General features: G+C 44.8%; 1 protein-coding gene and 1 long non-coding RNA gene across 2 annotated transcripts in view; both read right to left on the reverse strand.

Moving 5' to 3' along the window:
• The window catches only part of WASL (WASP like actin nucleation promoting factor), a 34,789-nt gene extending 32,509 nt beyond the window's left edge, over positions 1-2,280 (reverse strand). The window contains 1 exon segment of the mRNA XM_063134073.1: positions 2,133-2,280. Coding sequence (XP_062990143.1) covers positions 2,133-2,246 — 114 coding nt within the window. The 5' untranslated portion in view covers positions 2,247-2,280.
• The window catches only part of LOC134403691 (uncharacterized), a 71,836-nt gene that overhangs the window by 32,509 nt on the left and 21,350 nt on the right, over positions 1-17,977 (reverse strand). The window lies entirely within an intron of this gene.

Below are 17,977 nucleotides of genomic sequence, written 5' to 3' on the forward strand. Positions count from 1 at the left end.
CCATGAGCTACAGTGTGCCTCATCTATTCAAGTGTTTTATTATGCTTTTCATGGTTTTAATTTTTGTGAACCGCCCAGAGAGCTTTGGCTATAGGGCAGTATAAAAATGAAATAAATTAAATAAATAATAAATAAACCTAGTAGAGACAAAAGCAGGCTCTCCACAAATTTCAGTGTATTACTGTAATCCTTACTGCAGCTTGTAACTTTCCCTAACATGGTACACCTTCATTAGCTTTCAACAACCCCCTAGTAGACAATGACATTTGCAAATCACTATTTTGATAACCTGTCCAACTTCTAATTTTTTTTTTCAATTTTGCCTTTCATCTAATCAATAGTTATGAGTTTTCACACATGCTATTTCCTAACCAATAAGATTAAAACTCAGCTGAATCTGAACATCTCTGTAGTGGTTTATGACTATGAATAGATTTGTGATTTATATTTACATTTTAGAAGATAAAATCATGCCCCAGAAGGGTAAAGGGTTTCTGTGTAAATCAATTCAGAAGATAACAATGTCAAGACACTAAGTGCTAACTTTGGTATTGATTTCATCTAAAAAAAATACCAAAAAAAAAAATTGAAAGCAGATTATCTCAAAGTAATGTTTTATGGAATACCAATGACGACGTTGGCAACCTTATCCTGTAAAAACAAATGCTGAACTCTTAAGTCTGCACATACTTGCATAATGTCTCAGGATATAAATAATTAGGACTAAAAAAAATGACATCTACCAAGATTCTCAGTCTTTTTACAGTCCTTCCTACTTTCTTCACTGAAGTATGTCTACATGGGAAATTTTGCATCTGCCAAGTGAGCCAATTGTTTAAATAGAAACAAAACACAGTCCAGTCCTACTTTGTCTGGCCCAGATCATACTACCTCATTTCCTGAAAGTTCACAAAATCCTACAGGTGCAAATGAGGCAGATTTATTCCAGCCGCCTAGAACTAGCTGAACTTTTCCACAAAAGTGTTGCAACAGCTCTATTGCTGACACACTCATATTGCAAACCGCAGAGCATTACTGGGATGGTCCCTTCTGAAATATACCTGTCAGACAGAAGCAAGGAGGAAGCGGAAGAGAGAATAACCTTTTCAAGAGACCTAGCCTCACTAAACACACAGATGTGAAACCAACCACATGCTATAACTATACACGGGTAAAAGACTCATCCCTAGAGAGGGGCACCTGGCAGAGAATACTGAAAAGGGGAAGAAGTCACTGCATTGATCGCTTTTCCTTTTGCAATAGGATCGCTTGGAACTGCAACACTCAGTTATGCCCCAAAATTTCTCCCACTCTCAAACCTGAAAAGAGGGGGAGGCCAATGGCATGCTTGAACTCGGAAAACACCCCCCACCCTCTCTCTCTCTCTCACACACACACACACCTTTTAGCACTGGTTCGGCAGAGACTGTTATTCCCTGGCTCATTTCCCACTCCAACAATGGGGAACCCACGGGGGTGGGGGGTGAGAAAAAAGGATGCAAGCAGCTGTTACGTGGGAAAGGCTTGGCAAGGGACGTGCTTCCCTCTGCGAACCAAGGTAGGCCAGCAAGGAATCCCCCCACAGAGCAGGGGAACAGGACAGAAGAGCTGGCAGTTATTCCCTCTCATAACCCATCGTGAAGCCTCCCCACCAGTCGTTGCCTCCGTTTCCCCCAAAACAAATGCGAGGCACAGTCCCATCCTGAACCCATTTTACGCAGCAGCTAGTCCCTGCAGAACTTGCTTCCTGGAATCCGTACTGAGGACTGGAGTCGCCCCCGCCCCCCCAGAAGTCACACGCGCGCACCCCGAAACCATTCACTACGCCTTGCTCCTCCTGTTCCCAAGGTTGGATCCCGATCGAGTCATACTCCAGAGCAGACCCACTCAGCAACTGCAGTCCCACTGACGTCAATGGGTCTACTCTGGAGTATGCCTCAGTTGGGATCCAACCCGCTTTACGGCTCTGGGTCCGAGTACTCACACAACTAGCAGGAGCAAAGGCTCCCTTGCTTCTGCGTTCCCAGTTTCTCCGTGCCCACTAACTGGCTTCGGTTCTCCTCAGCCACCCACCCACCGACCCGGAGTAGGCAGGCAGGCCCAGGCGGCCCGGCGAAGCCTCCTTCACTCACCACGCATTTCTTGCCGAGGAAGCCGAAGAGGCTCTCGTTCTCTTGCGGGGTGAGCAGCATGGAGCCCACGTTGGTGACCCGCCGCGGCGGCGGGGGCTGCTGGTTGTTGCTCATCGCGGCGGCCGCCGGCGGGGCCCGGCCAGGACCTCCGCCTCCACCTCCTCCTCGTCGTCGTCCTCCGCCGGCCGCTCCTGCTGCCGGCTGTGGCTCGCCTGCGCGGCGGGCTCGTCCCGGGGTCGGGCCCCGCGTCCCCTCCGAGGGCAGCAGCAGCGCCGGGGCAGCCTCCCCTCACTACTGCAGCAGCATCGGGGCGGCAACCGGAGGCAGGGCTGGGGTTGGGGTCTCGCCTAGTAGGCCGCTCCCGGCAGGCTGTGGCAAAGGAGGTGGAGAAGGGAATTCTGCTTCCTCCTCGCCCTTTCTTCTTCTTCTTCTTCCTCCTCCTCCTCTTCTTCCTCCTCCTTCGCCTTCCCGACAAGCACTAAACTTCCAACTTCTCCCCGGCTCCGGCCGCACAATCCAACATGGCAGGGACTGAGGCACGGACGAGACCAAGAGGCGCGGGCGGAGAGGGGAGGACGGCGCTCGAGCCTTCGCAAGCCGGCCCAGCGAGCAGCTCCGGCGGCCCCGCCGAGCGCTCAGCCAAAGGGCCCGTCCAGGCCACCGCCTTCTCCCTCTGCGCTCCCTTTCCTGTTCCTTCGTCTTCTCCGCCGGCCCGGAGGAGGATGGAGAGCTGGTCCGGGGGTGAGGGGAGGAGGAGGGGTGTGTGTGTTCGCGTATGTTGCTACTGGAGCTGCCGCTGATCCACGGCAGAAGCGAGCCGAAGAGCAGCGCTACTTGCGGCCTTCCGCTCTTAAATACCAGCCAGGCCGGTAAAGCCTGATTCTTTGGGCTGGCAACAGAGGAGGAATGTTTGCCAGGAAGAGGATGGATGGAGATGCCTGCTAGGAAAGTCACTATATAAGTCAGACCTGCCAAACCCACCAACAAAAAGCAGCTGATAGCTGTGCTAACGGATTGCACTGTCAAATTATATGCTTACGCAGGATGTACTCATTGTACAATGATATACAATGTGCACATATACAATATACAGTATGATTACAAGGCTTTGTGGTGAAAAAAACAAACCCTAGATCTGAAACATGGATCCCCATGATATTTGTACATGGAGATACACCAAATCTACTGTCACAACATAGATTGCAACCATGTTGGTAGACTTGCAGATCCAGGGCTTTGCCCCACTGTTGGAATGCCCAAATCTAGTTCCAAGGCAAAAATCCTCAAGATTTTTACATGGATATATACCAAATGCATCATCAAAACGAAGTTCAGGGCTCTAGCAGTGGACTTAAATCATAAAAATCACAGATATAAAACTTTGTGGTGTCACAGTGGCACCAAAACCCCATTGACCTGAGTCACAGAAACTCATGTCTTTTACAAGAAGACACAACAACCATCAAATCACAGCTTTGTTGAAACACAGCAATGGTCATAAACTGCCATTAAAAAACCCAAAAAAACATCCAGATCCACAAGCATGTCAGTATTTTTTACAGACACAAAAGTCCATCATCTAATCAAAGCTGTCGTGAATTTGTACAGACTTGATGCATACAAAAAAAAAAAAAAAATGAAGCCAGCATCTCATGATGCAAAATCATAGATCCAAAGTGCAGATTCCCATGTTTCTTAGAAGCAGGCCACACAAATCAAGGAACAAATGATTTGTGATAGTGATGTGGTGGTGGTGGTGAAGAGAAGAAGAAGAAGAAGAAGAAGAAGAAGAAGAAGAAGAAGAAGAAGAAGAAGAAGAAGAAAGGTTTTGAGGCCTGGATGCTCATAATTTTATATTGAGAACACCACTATATGCCACCTAAACATTGCTCATATCCATGCCCATGTATTACGTCATGAAAAGATACAGCTTCCCATGACTGAAAGACCTAGATTACAGGCTGGGATTCTGATTATTTTTTACATACAAATACCCCAAATTAGTCATCTAATTATAGTGCACATCCATGATAATGGCGCTAATCATATAAGCTTGTTGGATTGGTAATACAGTGCAGGCAATAGGACTGGATGTGAGCTGTAATTTGACAATGGCTTTGGGGTGTCTTCCTCATGTAAACATCATTAGGATCCATGCAAATCTGTGTTTATGATCAGGGCTCTTGCACCATGGTGGTGCTAGGAAACCCTGGATCTGTGATTTTTATAGTCTAGTCCATGGATACAGATTTGAACTATATTTTATGATCGATTTGAGGTGATGCTATTAGATCCTGCTACTACTACTAGAACATTCAGTTCTTTTCTAAACAGAGAGAAGTGTCAAAGTTAAATCCTGTCTGAAAAGCATACTTTCTGGCCATGACACTCAGCTTATTAATTCTAAGGCTTATGCTCTGCTTATTTACTTGAGAGTAGGCCCCATTAAACTCAGTAGGACTTACTCCCATAACCATGCATAGCATCGGGCTGCATATGTGACTATGGAGACATTATGTACATGAGAATACAGTAGTGTAAGGCATACTACTCGAGATCTGCCAGACTGATTTTGCTTGTTTTTGTTTTGAACTGAAGTTTGAGCAGTGTAGATGTGCAGAAAATTTTGAAATTTCAAAAAACTTCAAAGCTTGAGTTTTAATAGCAATTAATTTCCTCTGCACCAGTCAGGGTGCACAAGGATGGAGGTGGGTAATCAGAGTGCATGAGGGAAGGGGTGGGATCATGCCACATGCAAATTTCAAGTGGGGGGACTGAAGGCCAAAAAAGTGGGAAAGAAGCAGAACTACTAGTGCCCATGGCAATATGGCACTAGTAGTTCTGCTTCTTGTACTGTACTCTGCATATGCTCAGATACTTTCCTTCATTATTACTTCACATATTCTCTTAGCTCTGGTACTGCAAGCTGATTCTGCAGACTGAGCCCTGGCACAAATAAAACATTGCCAGGAATTGTTGGTGGGGAAAATATTGGGGTTTGAGTTAGAAATGTCAGGAGAAAGGGGAAGTATTTACCCCTTAATGGTCTTCAGGTACTGAGTTACTCCCGGTCAGTATGGTAAAAAGATTTCCCCACCACTAGCATTTTATCACCTGTCCATGTACAGATTTTTACTAGAGTTTTGAAGAACATGTAAGAATAGATCATGTGCACTCTATACATAAATATATTTTCATCTTTGCCTCCTTTCCATTTCTTTCCCACATAAGTTATTTCCCCACTCCCACCCCAATGGGAGAGAATTTCTACAGGCAGAAGTATTATTCATAACAGAATGCATGTGCATTATGGCTGTATATGATACTTTATGGGAAACATTGTTTTGTGAACCTGTGATATTGAGCATAAGAAACTACTAGCAATATGTTGCTATGGGAACTAAATAGTTAGCCAATTGTTTCTTGATGCACGATCGTTTTGGGGAATGTTCTGAATCCAGGAAAACTGAGCAGATAAAGGGACAGACCTTCTCCCCCAACTCCTCTGCAAAAGATGAGGTGACCCAGGTATCTGTGTGTAAAGGTCAGACTGCAGTTGGAGTGAGACAATAGCCCTGTTCAGGTGGTATCCTAAATGTGGCTGGGCTAAAACTGTGTAGGGAATAGGGATATTCATGCAAGCCCCACTTTATAACTCTGCAACACATTGTGCACGAAGGTCTGAAACCTCCGTGTGATCAGGAACCATGATTAAACAGCAGAGGTAACAACCCTATGTCCCTTAGACAGCATCTGGGGGACATAGGATATTTCAAATGCCTGGATCCAAGGCCAGAGGCCGTGCTCCAACCTCAGAACCAGGAGTTCGAGCACCCTTCCCCTTCCCCCTTGCAGCTGGCATAGAGAGAACCATGCTGAGGAGTGGTGAAAAGGTATCGTTGGGTAGAGTGGAGAGGAGACTGGGGATGCAGGGATCCGAGCTATCCCCAGCTGTCCCCAGGGCGGATCCAATAGGATTGCGGCTTAGAAACCCAAACATGCTTAGAAATCCATCCAGACCTTTGAGCTCAGTGCATGAATATCTAAAGAGGAGATTACATGCAACAGAACATCTGGGGTGTGGCTTGCATGCCTCTGCTCTCTATACAGTTTTAGCCTATCCATGTTCAGGTGAATCTGAATGGATTAACAGGGCATAAGAGGGAGCTGAATTTGGGATGTATAAGCATCGAAGGTTGCTGTCTGTCTACACAGATGTGGAAGCATGGGACTTTGGTCATGTGTTCCTCAATCAGGTGCCCTCCAGATGTTTTGGAGGAGGAGTCTGATCTTATTTCATTTTTTGATGGGGTAACTTCCTTAGTAGATGGTTGAAATTCTTTTGACATAATATAGCTTGACTTCAGCATGGCAGTTGACAAAGTGCCCCATGTTATTCTGATTAACAAGCTAGTTAAGTGTGGGCTGAATGGCATAAAATGGATCCGCAGCTAGCTGGAGAACCATACCCAAAGAGTGTGCATAAACTCATTGGTTGGTATCAGAGAAGTGCTGCAGGAGATAAGTGTTGGTTGGGGTGCTGCAGGACTTGATATTGATAGGTTAGAGGACTGGCCAGAAAATAACAATACAATTTAACAGAGACAAGTGCAAAGTTCTTTTTTTCAGGAAAGAGAAATCAAATGTACAGGTATACAATGGGGGACACCTGGCTTGGCAATAATATGTGTGAAAAACACCTTGGAGTTGTTGTTGATCAAAAGCTGAATATGAGTGAGCAATGTGATGTGGCTACAAAAAAGGCAAATGCAATTTTAGGTTGCATCAACTGACTCAGATCAATAGAAGTGTAGTTTCAAAACCACAGGAAGTATTAGTTCCATTCTACTCTGCGTTAGTCTGACCTCATTTCAAATACTGGCCTGGTTCATTGACCTTAATGCATTCCATTAACCATTTTGTGGTTTAGCATGTTGTCTGAACCAGGCCACTGTGTCAAATACTGGACACCACACCTTAACAAGGATTCAGATAAATTGGAATGAGTTCAAAGAAGAGCAACAAAGAATAGGGGACTAGAAACTAAATCCTACAAGGAAAGTTGGAAGAAACTGCATATGATTAGCCTTGAGAAGAGAAGATTGAGGTGATCTATAATAGCACTTTTCAAGTACCTGAAGGGTTGTCACACAGAAGAGGGACAGCAACCTGTTATCTTTCACCTAAGACTTCAGGAGACAAAATAATGGGTTTAAGTTACAGGAAGGCAGATTCAGGTTGAATATCAAGGAAAAACTTCCTAATGTTCACAGAAGACAGAGAATGTAACCAATTGCCTAGTGAGGTGATGGGCTCCCCACCGCTGGTGGTATTCAAGAAGAAACTGGACAGCCATCTGTTGGGGATGCTTGAAAGTGGATTCTTGCATTGAGCAGGGAGTTGGACTTGGTGGCCTAAATGACACTTTACAACTCTATGATTCTATAAGTCTGGGTCCAACCCATTGGACTGAGTGGTAATTGTTATACATGCAGCTCAAGTTGTAGCTCCACTGGTAATATTAAAGCCATGGTACTCTGTAATTTACACTGTATGTGATATGGTCAATGGAAGCACTGAAACATCTCTTTTATGTTTGCTATCTATTGTTCCAGTAGAATGCTTAAAAATAAATATCCTGAAATTTCTGGGAACTACCAAATAAGAACAGTGAATCTTTTACAATGAGTCAGGAGAGAGGAAGCATCCACACACACAAAGAGAGAAAGGAGTTTACCCACACATACAATTTCCTAACAGGTAATCTGAAGCCATGAGGTGGGTTGGGCTGAAAGACTTAAGACTATGGGAAGAGGACACCAGTTCTTCACCCACTGGCTAACAAGGGTGGGTCAACTATGGCACTATTTATCTTTGCTAAAGAATGATGGGAGGAGAGTTTTAAACAAGGGAAGCATTATGCTTTGGAACATTTATTTACACTGTACACTTTACAGTATGATGAGGGAACACCCATATAACTTGAATGATCTGCATTCGAAACAAAAGGGAACCTATCCAAGTGGTTTCTTCTGCTGGAACTGGCTTGATATATCTAAACAGGCTGGGGTTGAACTCAACTGACTCAGATCTGGGAGTCCTGTTCTACACTTCTCAGTAGACATGGGGAACACATAATTGAAAGTCCTTGTATCTGGACTTTTCCAGCTTCTGTGTAATGCCTGCAAAAGGAGGGTGGTATGGGGGGAATAATAGAAGAGGGGCTGAGGGGAATAAAGAGAATAGGAGGCAGTGAAAACAGACAAATCTTTGTTGCAGAGGGAATAACATTCTGGAATCAGCTATAGTATCAATGGCAAAACCTACAGTGGTTCGTGAGTTATGGTGGAACTGAACACACACAAGCTGAGTTGTCTGATTGTGCCCCGGAATCAGGTACTTTTTAAAAAGGTGTTGGTGTCTGGTGTTTGTCTTTCAATCACATTGTCCTTGTGGAATAAAACTAAACTCCTGGAGGTCTACAACCTCTTGCCATGGAAGTGGTGTGCACAAACTAGAAGGACTATGGGGGAGAAATGGTGGTGGAAGCTATGCATCCCTCCAAATAAAATGTCTAGTCTTTCAGCAACATATCACTGTCCACAATGTCTGCCACAATGTAAATAAAAGGCAAAACCTTCTCCAGCAAAGCTTAGCTTGGTGAGAGATGATGGTGGAATTATGGCAATTGATGGAGAGCCAGCAAGGGGCAGAGGCCAGTGCTTACCTCCCATGTGCCCCAGTGCTTCTAAGTCTGTTATCATGGGGCAGCTTTATTGCTAGAAGAAAGATGTCCTCTTGCTCCACTGCCGCCCAGGTTATGGAAAACGTGTTGGTAACGTGATAATGTAGTCCAATCTGAGCGGAGCTTTTAACTTTGCTGCAGTGCTAGTAGGTCTTCCAGTTCTTTATCTATCACTTAACAAAATATAGATCGATTAATAGACCAAGATATACTTGACAGACAATTCTAACTTGATGCAAATAATTTGTAATTTTGGAACTGATATCTCAATTAAGTTGGCTTGTGTACTTGGAGATAGTGCTGCATCATATTTTGTACAATTCAGCTGGAAATTGGACTAACTACAGACTTTGACCCTGGCGCTTCAGAAACATTGGCTTAATATAACTGGAAAAGTACTCTGAATACCAGCTGTTTCCACAGATGACCAAATTCAACTCTGATCTAAGCCAAAACACTCAAAGAATTTGAAAAAGCTTGCAGAAAAACTTCACTGCATTTAAAACCAAAACCAAAAAAACCAACAACTTGGCTTTGACATTTACAGAACTGTTTTGAATACACAGGCTTGGATCATTAAATATTTTATTTTATATTACACAACACTCCAACTTTAGGAACTCCTTGAGCTCCATCAGATGAGTGTTTTATTGCACGCTCGTTACTGGGCACTCACGGATTTTCACAGGTCCCTCTCATGACGGCGTCTGCCTCCCACGCCCCTTCCTCCCCTTCTAGCCTTCTTTGTGCCACAAAAAAAGAGCCCAGTAAGTCCAACTTATTTTTAAAGACAGAAGTTGCCACTATCCCCCGCTGTGTGCTGGAGAAGCAGGATGAAAACAGCCCACTGAATGGACCATGTGCAAGTTGTTTACTTCCTCTTTCAAAAGAGGAAGTAATGAGGGACATACACGTGGCTGGAGAAATGACGTTAAGCAAATACGATCTCCCCCTCTGAAATTCACTCTTATTGCTTCATGACAAGTAATTATATCATCACAGACTGCATTCCTAAATGTACTTACTAGGGAGCAAGTCCTATTAAACACACTGGGGCTTACTTCCAAGTAAACATGGGTCAGATTGCACTGTACATTTCTCAGTAATGATTTCAGAATGTACCAACCAATACACTTTGGTTTTGACTCAGCTAAGTGTAAAAGCTTTTCGCCAAGGGTGCAGAACCTCAGGCCCAGGGGCCAAATTTGGCCTCTCTGAGGCTTAATCCAGCCTTCCAGGATTCCTGAGGTGGCCATGCCTCTTCCCCAAGCCCCACTCACTTTCCTCGACCCTTATTCTTTGGTGGTTTCCCAACTTTTGTGCAGTCTCTCCCCCCCCCCATTCTAAAAGGTTGAAATGTCTCTCCCAAGGCTTAGGCCGTTGCTAGACGAGGTCTTAGCCCAGTGATGCACAGGGGATCCCAGGGTCAAGCCGAGCTAAGACCTCCCTTAACCCGGGATAAGCGGATTCACTTATGGCCCGGCTTTTCCACAGCCCTGGCCTGAGGCCGGGGCTGTGGAAGGTCTAGCAGGGTCCGTGGCTTTTCCTGGCTGCTCGCTTACTCGTGAGTAGCCGGGAGAAGCCACGGACTGGGCACAGCACTCATAGGAGTGCTGTGCCCATCAGGCTGGGGGGGAATCATGGGGGGAGGGGAGATGGGGGCCGGGGGAAAGACCGGACCTGGCAGGAGAGGGGGGGGAGAAGAACGGGGACGGGCATCGGGGATGGGGACAGGACCTGGCGAACGGCAATGGGCATTGGGGACCGGGGGGGAAGAAGGACAGGGACAGGGCCTGGCGAGCGGTGACGGGCATTGGGGACTGGGGGGGAGAAGGACAGGGACAAGGCCTGGTGAGCGGCGAAGGGGGACGGGCAGGGGGAGCGGGTAACCCTTTATTTTTTTAAAAAAAAACTACCTTCTTTGGCGGTGCGCTCCTGCGCACATGGCCCTTTAAGGGGGGAAAAACCGGAGCACGTGACGGGGCTTTCCCTTGCCCCATCGTGTGTTGATGTCTAGAAAAGGGCGACAGCACGCGCTAGCTGTAGCGCGCCGTTGCCCCTCCTCCCAGACGGATTATCTGGTAGGTCTAGCAAGGCCCATAGTTACTGTCAGTATCAGATATAAACTAATGTTGCAAAATGTTGTAAACCGCCCAGAGAGCTTCGGCTGTGGGGCGGTATATAAATGTAATTAAATAAATAAATAAATAAATAAATAAATAAATAAAATATTTCTGGCCCACCCTTTTGCCTTTGGCCCTGCTTACCACTGCGATGTCCCCCCTGGTTTTGACCATCTTTCAATCACTAGATTTTCAGTGGATAATTCTGAACATGTATGTTTTTCCGTTTTTGATCCCTTAGGAAAGTAACAATCTTTAATTCAGCCATGCAGCACCAGCACAAGAAAAAACTGAAATAAGAAAAGATAAAGGTATAGGTGCAATATTGTATGATATAGCCAGCATGATATAGTGGCTAAAGTGTTGGACTGGAAGTCGGGAGATCCTTGATTCGAGTCCACACTCGGCCATGGAAATCCACTAGGTGACTTTGGACCAGTCATAGACTCTCAGCCCAGCCTACCTCACAGGGTTGCTGTTGTGAGGATAAAATGGAGAGGACGAGGAGGATTATGTATGCCGCCTTGGGTTCCTTGGAGGAAAAAAGGTGGGATATAAATGCAATAAATAAATAAATAAAATGGCCAAGCTTGCTCCATCACATTGTACACTGCTAATTGCCACAGAGGGATGAACGTGCGATTTTTGGGGGGATCATGGCTGGGAAGGAAAGGGTTGAACATCTCTTCCCCATGCACTGCCATGCCCCACACACTGCAAATTGCTCCCCACAACAACAACAACAACAACAGATGACACTGTACGCTAGCATTTAACGTAACGCGTACTTAGGTGTAGGGATGTTGGCGAAATCCACAACGGATCAAAAAAGACACCGGATTTCTATGACTTTGCCCCCTTAGCAATCTTTTTTCACACTGATTTTATGCTGACCTAAGAAAAGTATGCAAAATGTTCTGTACCAGTGAACATTCTATAAATTTTGATGGATGTATTTTCTAGAGAGAGGGGGGGAAATCTGTATCTGGTGATGAGCAGACAATGGAGCGGTCAACATCTAAGAATCCACAAAAGACAAACAGAATGGATTATATAGGATCCTTTCATCCCTTAACCCTTAATGATTAATGAGACTCACTGAGATGTATGGGGGCAGTTCTTCCTCAGAAAGGAGCAATTATGAGTGCCATCACATGGAGGAAAACCATGTTTCCTTACCCTTGCTTCTCTGCCCCGCTTTTGTTCTTCATTACTTCCTCTTTCTGCCCAGAGGGGAAAGAGGAAGTAAACAAAGACTACATGGCCCATTCAGGGGGCGTTTCTATCACACCACTTTTACTGCATACAGCAGGAGATTGAGGCACATTCTGTTTTAAAATAAAAAGTTGGAGAGGCCTATTTTGCAACGGAAAAACGAGCGGAAGGAGTGGGAGGCACGTGGGAGGCGGACTTCGTTGTCTAAAGGACGCATGAACGTCCGTAAGTGGGCAGTAGCAAGCATGTGATAAAACGCTCGTCTGATGAACCTATCAGTCTAGTGGAATGTTTAAAAATAGAATGCCTGGAACTTCTGCAGGATCAAGTTCTAAGATCTTCCCCATTTGCTGTTAGGGGGAAAAAACGGGCTTTGAAGACTGATAGCAAAATCCATTCAGCCCACCTGGGAGCATCTGATGGCCAGAAGTCTCAGAAACAGCCTGACACAACGGTAAAACAATTGGAAGTTTTCACCCTAACTCAGCCTCAAAGCAGCTAGAATGTCATTGGAATAATTACTACAGCGAGTATCCTACTAACTAGTTACTGTATTTTGTCTTTAAGCTAGCTTTCCCCTGCCCCCAGGATAACAAAGGAAGGATCATCATTTTCCTGTGTGCTGTTCTCTACCTACCTCAGCAGATGTTACCAAGTTACTTCTTGATATCGAACCAGGAAAAATTACTGCTGACTTCAGGTATGCTAGTGAAGGATGCAGTCAGACAGAATATTGATTTGACTGTGACATTTCTTAGCAATAGAGGGCTCTTATTATTCCTCAGAGGCGGGTGCAGATGCCAGCTACAGGATTCCTAAGATATACTGTTACTGAAAACATTACATTTTAAAGCAACTCCAGGTAAAACAAATATGGCATGTATTGGTTAAACTGATATTTTCTGAGATTTATCCAAGAGTAAGGACGTCTCTTAAATAATACATGTGAAGAGACAGGGTTTTCCCCTCCTCTGGTGTTACCATTACATTCCTTCCACCTCAGAACTGCTCTTGCTTCTACTATGAAGAAATACATTCAGAGAGGAGAATGGAATATGGATCTTGTTGCCAATTGAGCTTTTATAGTCCAGCTGTTACTTCTCACATGCACCCCTGACTATTAAAGGTGGTGTTGAAGTGACTTGCTCATTTTATGTAGGCATCGGATAAACAGGTGTCCATTACCAATATATATTTGAGGGGGGATGTTGTAAGTTAATCACATAGCACTGCTTTCACTGCCGTAGCCACAAACTGGGTTAAAATCACTGAAACCTGACACTGAAATGTGAGGGCAGGTTTCTACCTCTGCCTTCCACGAACGCCTTGTACTATATGCTTCAGTGAGTGCTTAATGGCCTGGATTAGGAGAGAAAGCAATGTGGTAATGTAATATGTGTGCTCTGTTTTCCTCTGAATTGAATTCAGTGGTATGATCCGGCATGCGGCAGATCATCCATAAGTCCTGGGCAGTTTGATGTCTCAACTGGATGACTAAAAATACCCTTTATGCAAACCATTGTGCAAAAAAACAATGCGCTTTAGACCACCAGTATGGAAGTACTAGAGATGATCATAGCAGGGGTTCACCCCAGGCTAACCTGTGGTCTAGCAAAGGCCATTGTCTGTTCAAAGGAACAGAAAAGTATGAGCTGATGTGATGGTTTAGGGAACAACACTGGCACAATGTTTGCAGTTGAGCTTCTTTGGGGGGAACAAACCGTTGTCAGTCTGGCTAGTTTTATAACTTCTCCCAGGCTCAAGATACAGGGATAGCTTTGTGGGCCAGGCGGAGGACTGGCAAGAGGTCGATGCGAACCAGCAGAAGACAGAGATACCAGTGGGTACTAGAAACTATACTTTACTTTCAAGGTCTCACCACTCACCACAGTCTCAGGCACTAGAAATAACAACATCCTTTTTTTAAGGACTGCTTTTCAGTAGCTGAACTGGGCTAGCAGCCACATTACCAAGTCCATGAGCAAAAATGGTGGTCAGCAAGAGTTGCGGCTATAAGGACTGGTTCATCAGAAGGCACCTCTCTATTACTTCCCCAATCATTTTATGCTCATCTTCCAGTGCTCAGCAGAAATAGCAATGTGTATTACCCTTTGGGATGCAAATCCCCTGTTCCCTGACTTGGATCGGTTTGACTCTATGGACTTCTCCGAATGAAGCTAAAATGCTGAAACTTTACCAGGGCTTCTGCTTCCAGAATCCTTGTGGGATTATGATCGGCTCCTCTCCATGTGTTTTTCCCCTCCCACCTCCATTCTAGGCAGTTTCTATATGTTTTATTATAAAGCCACCAGATGGCACAGTGCGATCAAGTGCCATTTCATTAGTACACCATAGATCAACCAGGGTTCATAGTGGGAGGAGAGAAAATGCAGCATTTTCATCGTCATGGGGGAAAAAACCCACAATAAAGCCTATAAAAAGTGGGAGGTGCCCTGGAGGATGACAACATCAGGGCAAAGCTCCTCACAAGGTGGTTTACGACAATAAAACACATATTAAAAGCAGTAAAATATTAAAAAGCAATAAAATATTAAAAGCAATAAAAACATGTTCACAATAAAATAGCAATTAAAACAATAAAACCAGCAGGATATCACTTGCCTTGCCTAGTCAACGCATTTCAATCACTGGATGACAATGCTGTTTATTTTAATGAGAGCATGAGGTCATCTTAGCATGTGGGCTGTCTAATTTTGCAATGTGATGTTTGGGCTGTCTTTAGGCACTGTGTCACAGCTCTGTTTCCCCTTCAGGATTTTTTGTTCTTTGGTGGATACAGTGATAAAAATAGCATGCATTCACCATATGGAAGGAATCCTGAAGAGGCTAGAATACTAACAATTTGATGTTGCTGGAAATGAAAGCCATATATCCATAGAATGTTACAGAACGGTCACTGTGAGCTCCAACAGATGAGCGTTTTATTGCACACTCGTTACTGGGCACTCATGGATTTTCGTGGGTCCTTCTCACAACAGCCTTTGCCGCCCATGTGCCTCCCGCCCCTTCTGGCCTTCCTCACACCACAACCCCACCCCACCACAAAACACCCAGAAAATCCGATACATTTTCTCCACGTGAAATAAAAATGCCCTTCCGTACCATGTATTGCCATCCTCCCACTTCGTTGCTTTTGTTGGGGGGCAGTACTGCTGACTAAAGAGGAGGGCTGGGCAGTGCTCCTCCAGCTTGCTGAGTCTGTCGGTCGAATGAACAGACTTGCGCTGAGCTGGTGGAACAGACTTTTGCTGCTCCAGCCCCATCGTTGTTGCCTGCAGAAATGGCGCTCAGCCGATTAAACACTGAATTGGTAAAACTCTACACAACAAAACCAGAGCAAGGGAGGGGGAAGGAAGGCAGCCACATCCATCACCAATGAACTGGAGGGGGAAAGAGAAGGGGTGGGTGCAATAGCAGAAGAGCAAATAACAGTGGCAATCGTGTAAGGGATCAGCGCTTGCCGCACTAATGAAACGGAGGTCAAAATTGCACATGCATATTTGCTGCTCTTTCATGACACCCAAAATCAACTTCCTGGAACGACCGCCTCACTCTGCCTAATGGTAGGACTGGCCTTACACTCAGCCTGTGTATAGTGTTACTTCAGTACTGTGATATTTTCAGGATAGCTCCATCTATGTGTAGTTTTGGAATAAATGAACTGTTCTCCTACTACATGCCAACACCCCTCTCATTGCTACAGTGGGCTGTTTTGTGAGTTGCCTGTCTTCTCAGTCCAGATGTATGAAATGCTTCAACAGGGTCCATGCTGGCCCCTGAGAACTCTGTGGATCAGCTTGAAAACAACTTGGACTGTGCAGGTGGGGGAAATGGATGCTCACTGTCTTTTCCTGGGCACTTTCTTTTGCCCCAATGCAGCAGCAGAAGTTTAGTGGAGCCAAGGCTTGCTGAGATGCAGTGCTGACAGTTGTTGATGAGCAGAGATGCTAATGCCATCTCCCGCCCCCTTACAATTCTTCTTTTCCTCTGAGTTTAGTTGTAATCCTCACAGTAGTTGGGTGGGTGGGATGAATTTTCCAAGCAACAATATATTGTTCCCTGTTGTAATGCAAAATATTTTGGGGTGACTTGCCTGGAGAAGAGACGAGGAAGAGGCCTCCTTGCTGCTGCCGCCGCTGCCACCACCCACCTACTTCCTCGTCGGCCGGGACGGAGAGCTCCCCGCTTTCTTCCGCCGAGCTCTCCGACCCGGCCGAGTCAGAGGTAGGTGGGTGGTGGCAGCAGCGGCGGCGGCAAGGACGCCTCTTCCTCGTCTCTTCTCCAGGCAAGTTATACAATCGCTTTGGGGCCGCACTGGGGGCACATGGAAGCACCCTCAGTACTACGTGTGGAATCCCCCTTGGTCTTGAATGGACAAGAAAGGCCTATTAGATTTGGAGATGAAAGCAGAGATGAAAACCGCTGTAACAGATTTGTTGATATGAATCCACACAGCTGCCTTTGGTTTGGACTCTGCTTGTGGGTGTATGTGGCCATGGTGACCGTCAGGATGACCACCAGCACTTCAACATTTACCACTACACCACTGTGTAGCACCCAACCAAGAGAATAGAACACTACTGTTTAAATATGCCTTTATTCACATCAGAAAATCACTTAATGACTTACATCTATGCCATGTTAATTCAAACAATTCTTCTTAGACCTGACATTTCTTCATTTATTGCACCATCTAAGCTTTTCCATCACCCTTTGTGTCTCTGTTTCAGGGTCCAGAAGGAGTTGAGCACTGACCAGTCAGGTCTTGGAGTTCAGCAGGAGCTGGCTTGAGATAACTATGATCCAAGAGCTTGAGATAACTATGATCCAAGGCAGAAATGGTCTGGGTCTCATAAGTAACAATGAAAGATGGGCCAGAAGCAGGAAGCGTAATCCAAGACAAGCAAAAATGCAAGTTTCATAAGTAGAAGTTGCCCTAAATTCATTTCTGCCAAATTGGGAATACTCTGGACCTGTGTTAATGCATTGGTTTTTAATTTTTATTGTTACTTGCCTTTTAAAACTTTTAAATGTTTTTAATATTACAGTTGGTTTAATTTTATATTAAATTTTGTATATTTCTATTTATGTTTTAATTGTATTTGTTTTGATTTTTTAAAGCCACCTTGAGTCCCTGTATTGGGGAAAAGGTGGGTAAAGATGACAATGACGACGACGATGATGATATAACACATGGTCAGCCAAATGAATTCTTCGCACCCTTCTGAGAGCGAAAAGACTGATATTACAATATTGGAAGGATAAACGCTCACCTCTTGTAGTGCAATGGATTGAAGACCTTACAACGCCTTCAACATCTGAACAAGTGGTGCATAGACACCACCTTCAAATGGATACTTATTTGGATAATTGCTCTGCTTTTGTTGTAGTTTATGTACTGTTCTTAGAAAGCTGTATTTTCAGCATATAAACATATGTATGGATTGAAATTGATATATTCAAATCTATGTAGCCACAATTTTCTTTCTTTTTCTTTCTGCTAGTGAAATTTTACAATAATAAATAAATCCATTTGATAAAATTTCTTTACCACAGCTCTTACAAGATGAGTTTTGTTTTTCAAGGGTGATGCCGCAGCTTCCTACCACCTGACTAGTGCCCAGATCTACATCAAGCATGATATAACACGATGAAAGCGGTTTGATAACAGTACATGGAATATGTCCTGGGCCCCAACAGTTGTCAGTGCACTTCAATACCATTATACAGCAGTAGCATAG

Source organism: Elgaria multicarinata, chromosome 9, assembly GCF_023053635.1.
Source record: "Elgaria multicarinata webbii isolate HBS135686 ecotype San Diego chromosome 9, rElgMul1.1.pri, whole genome shotgun sequence".
In the NCBI taxonomy this organism is placed as follows: domain Eukaryota; kingdom Metazoa; phylum Chordata; class Lepidosauria; order Squamata; family Anguidae; genus Elgaria; species Elgaria multicarinata.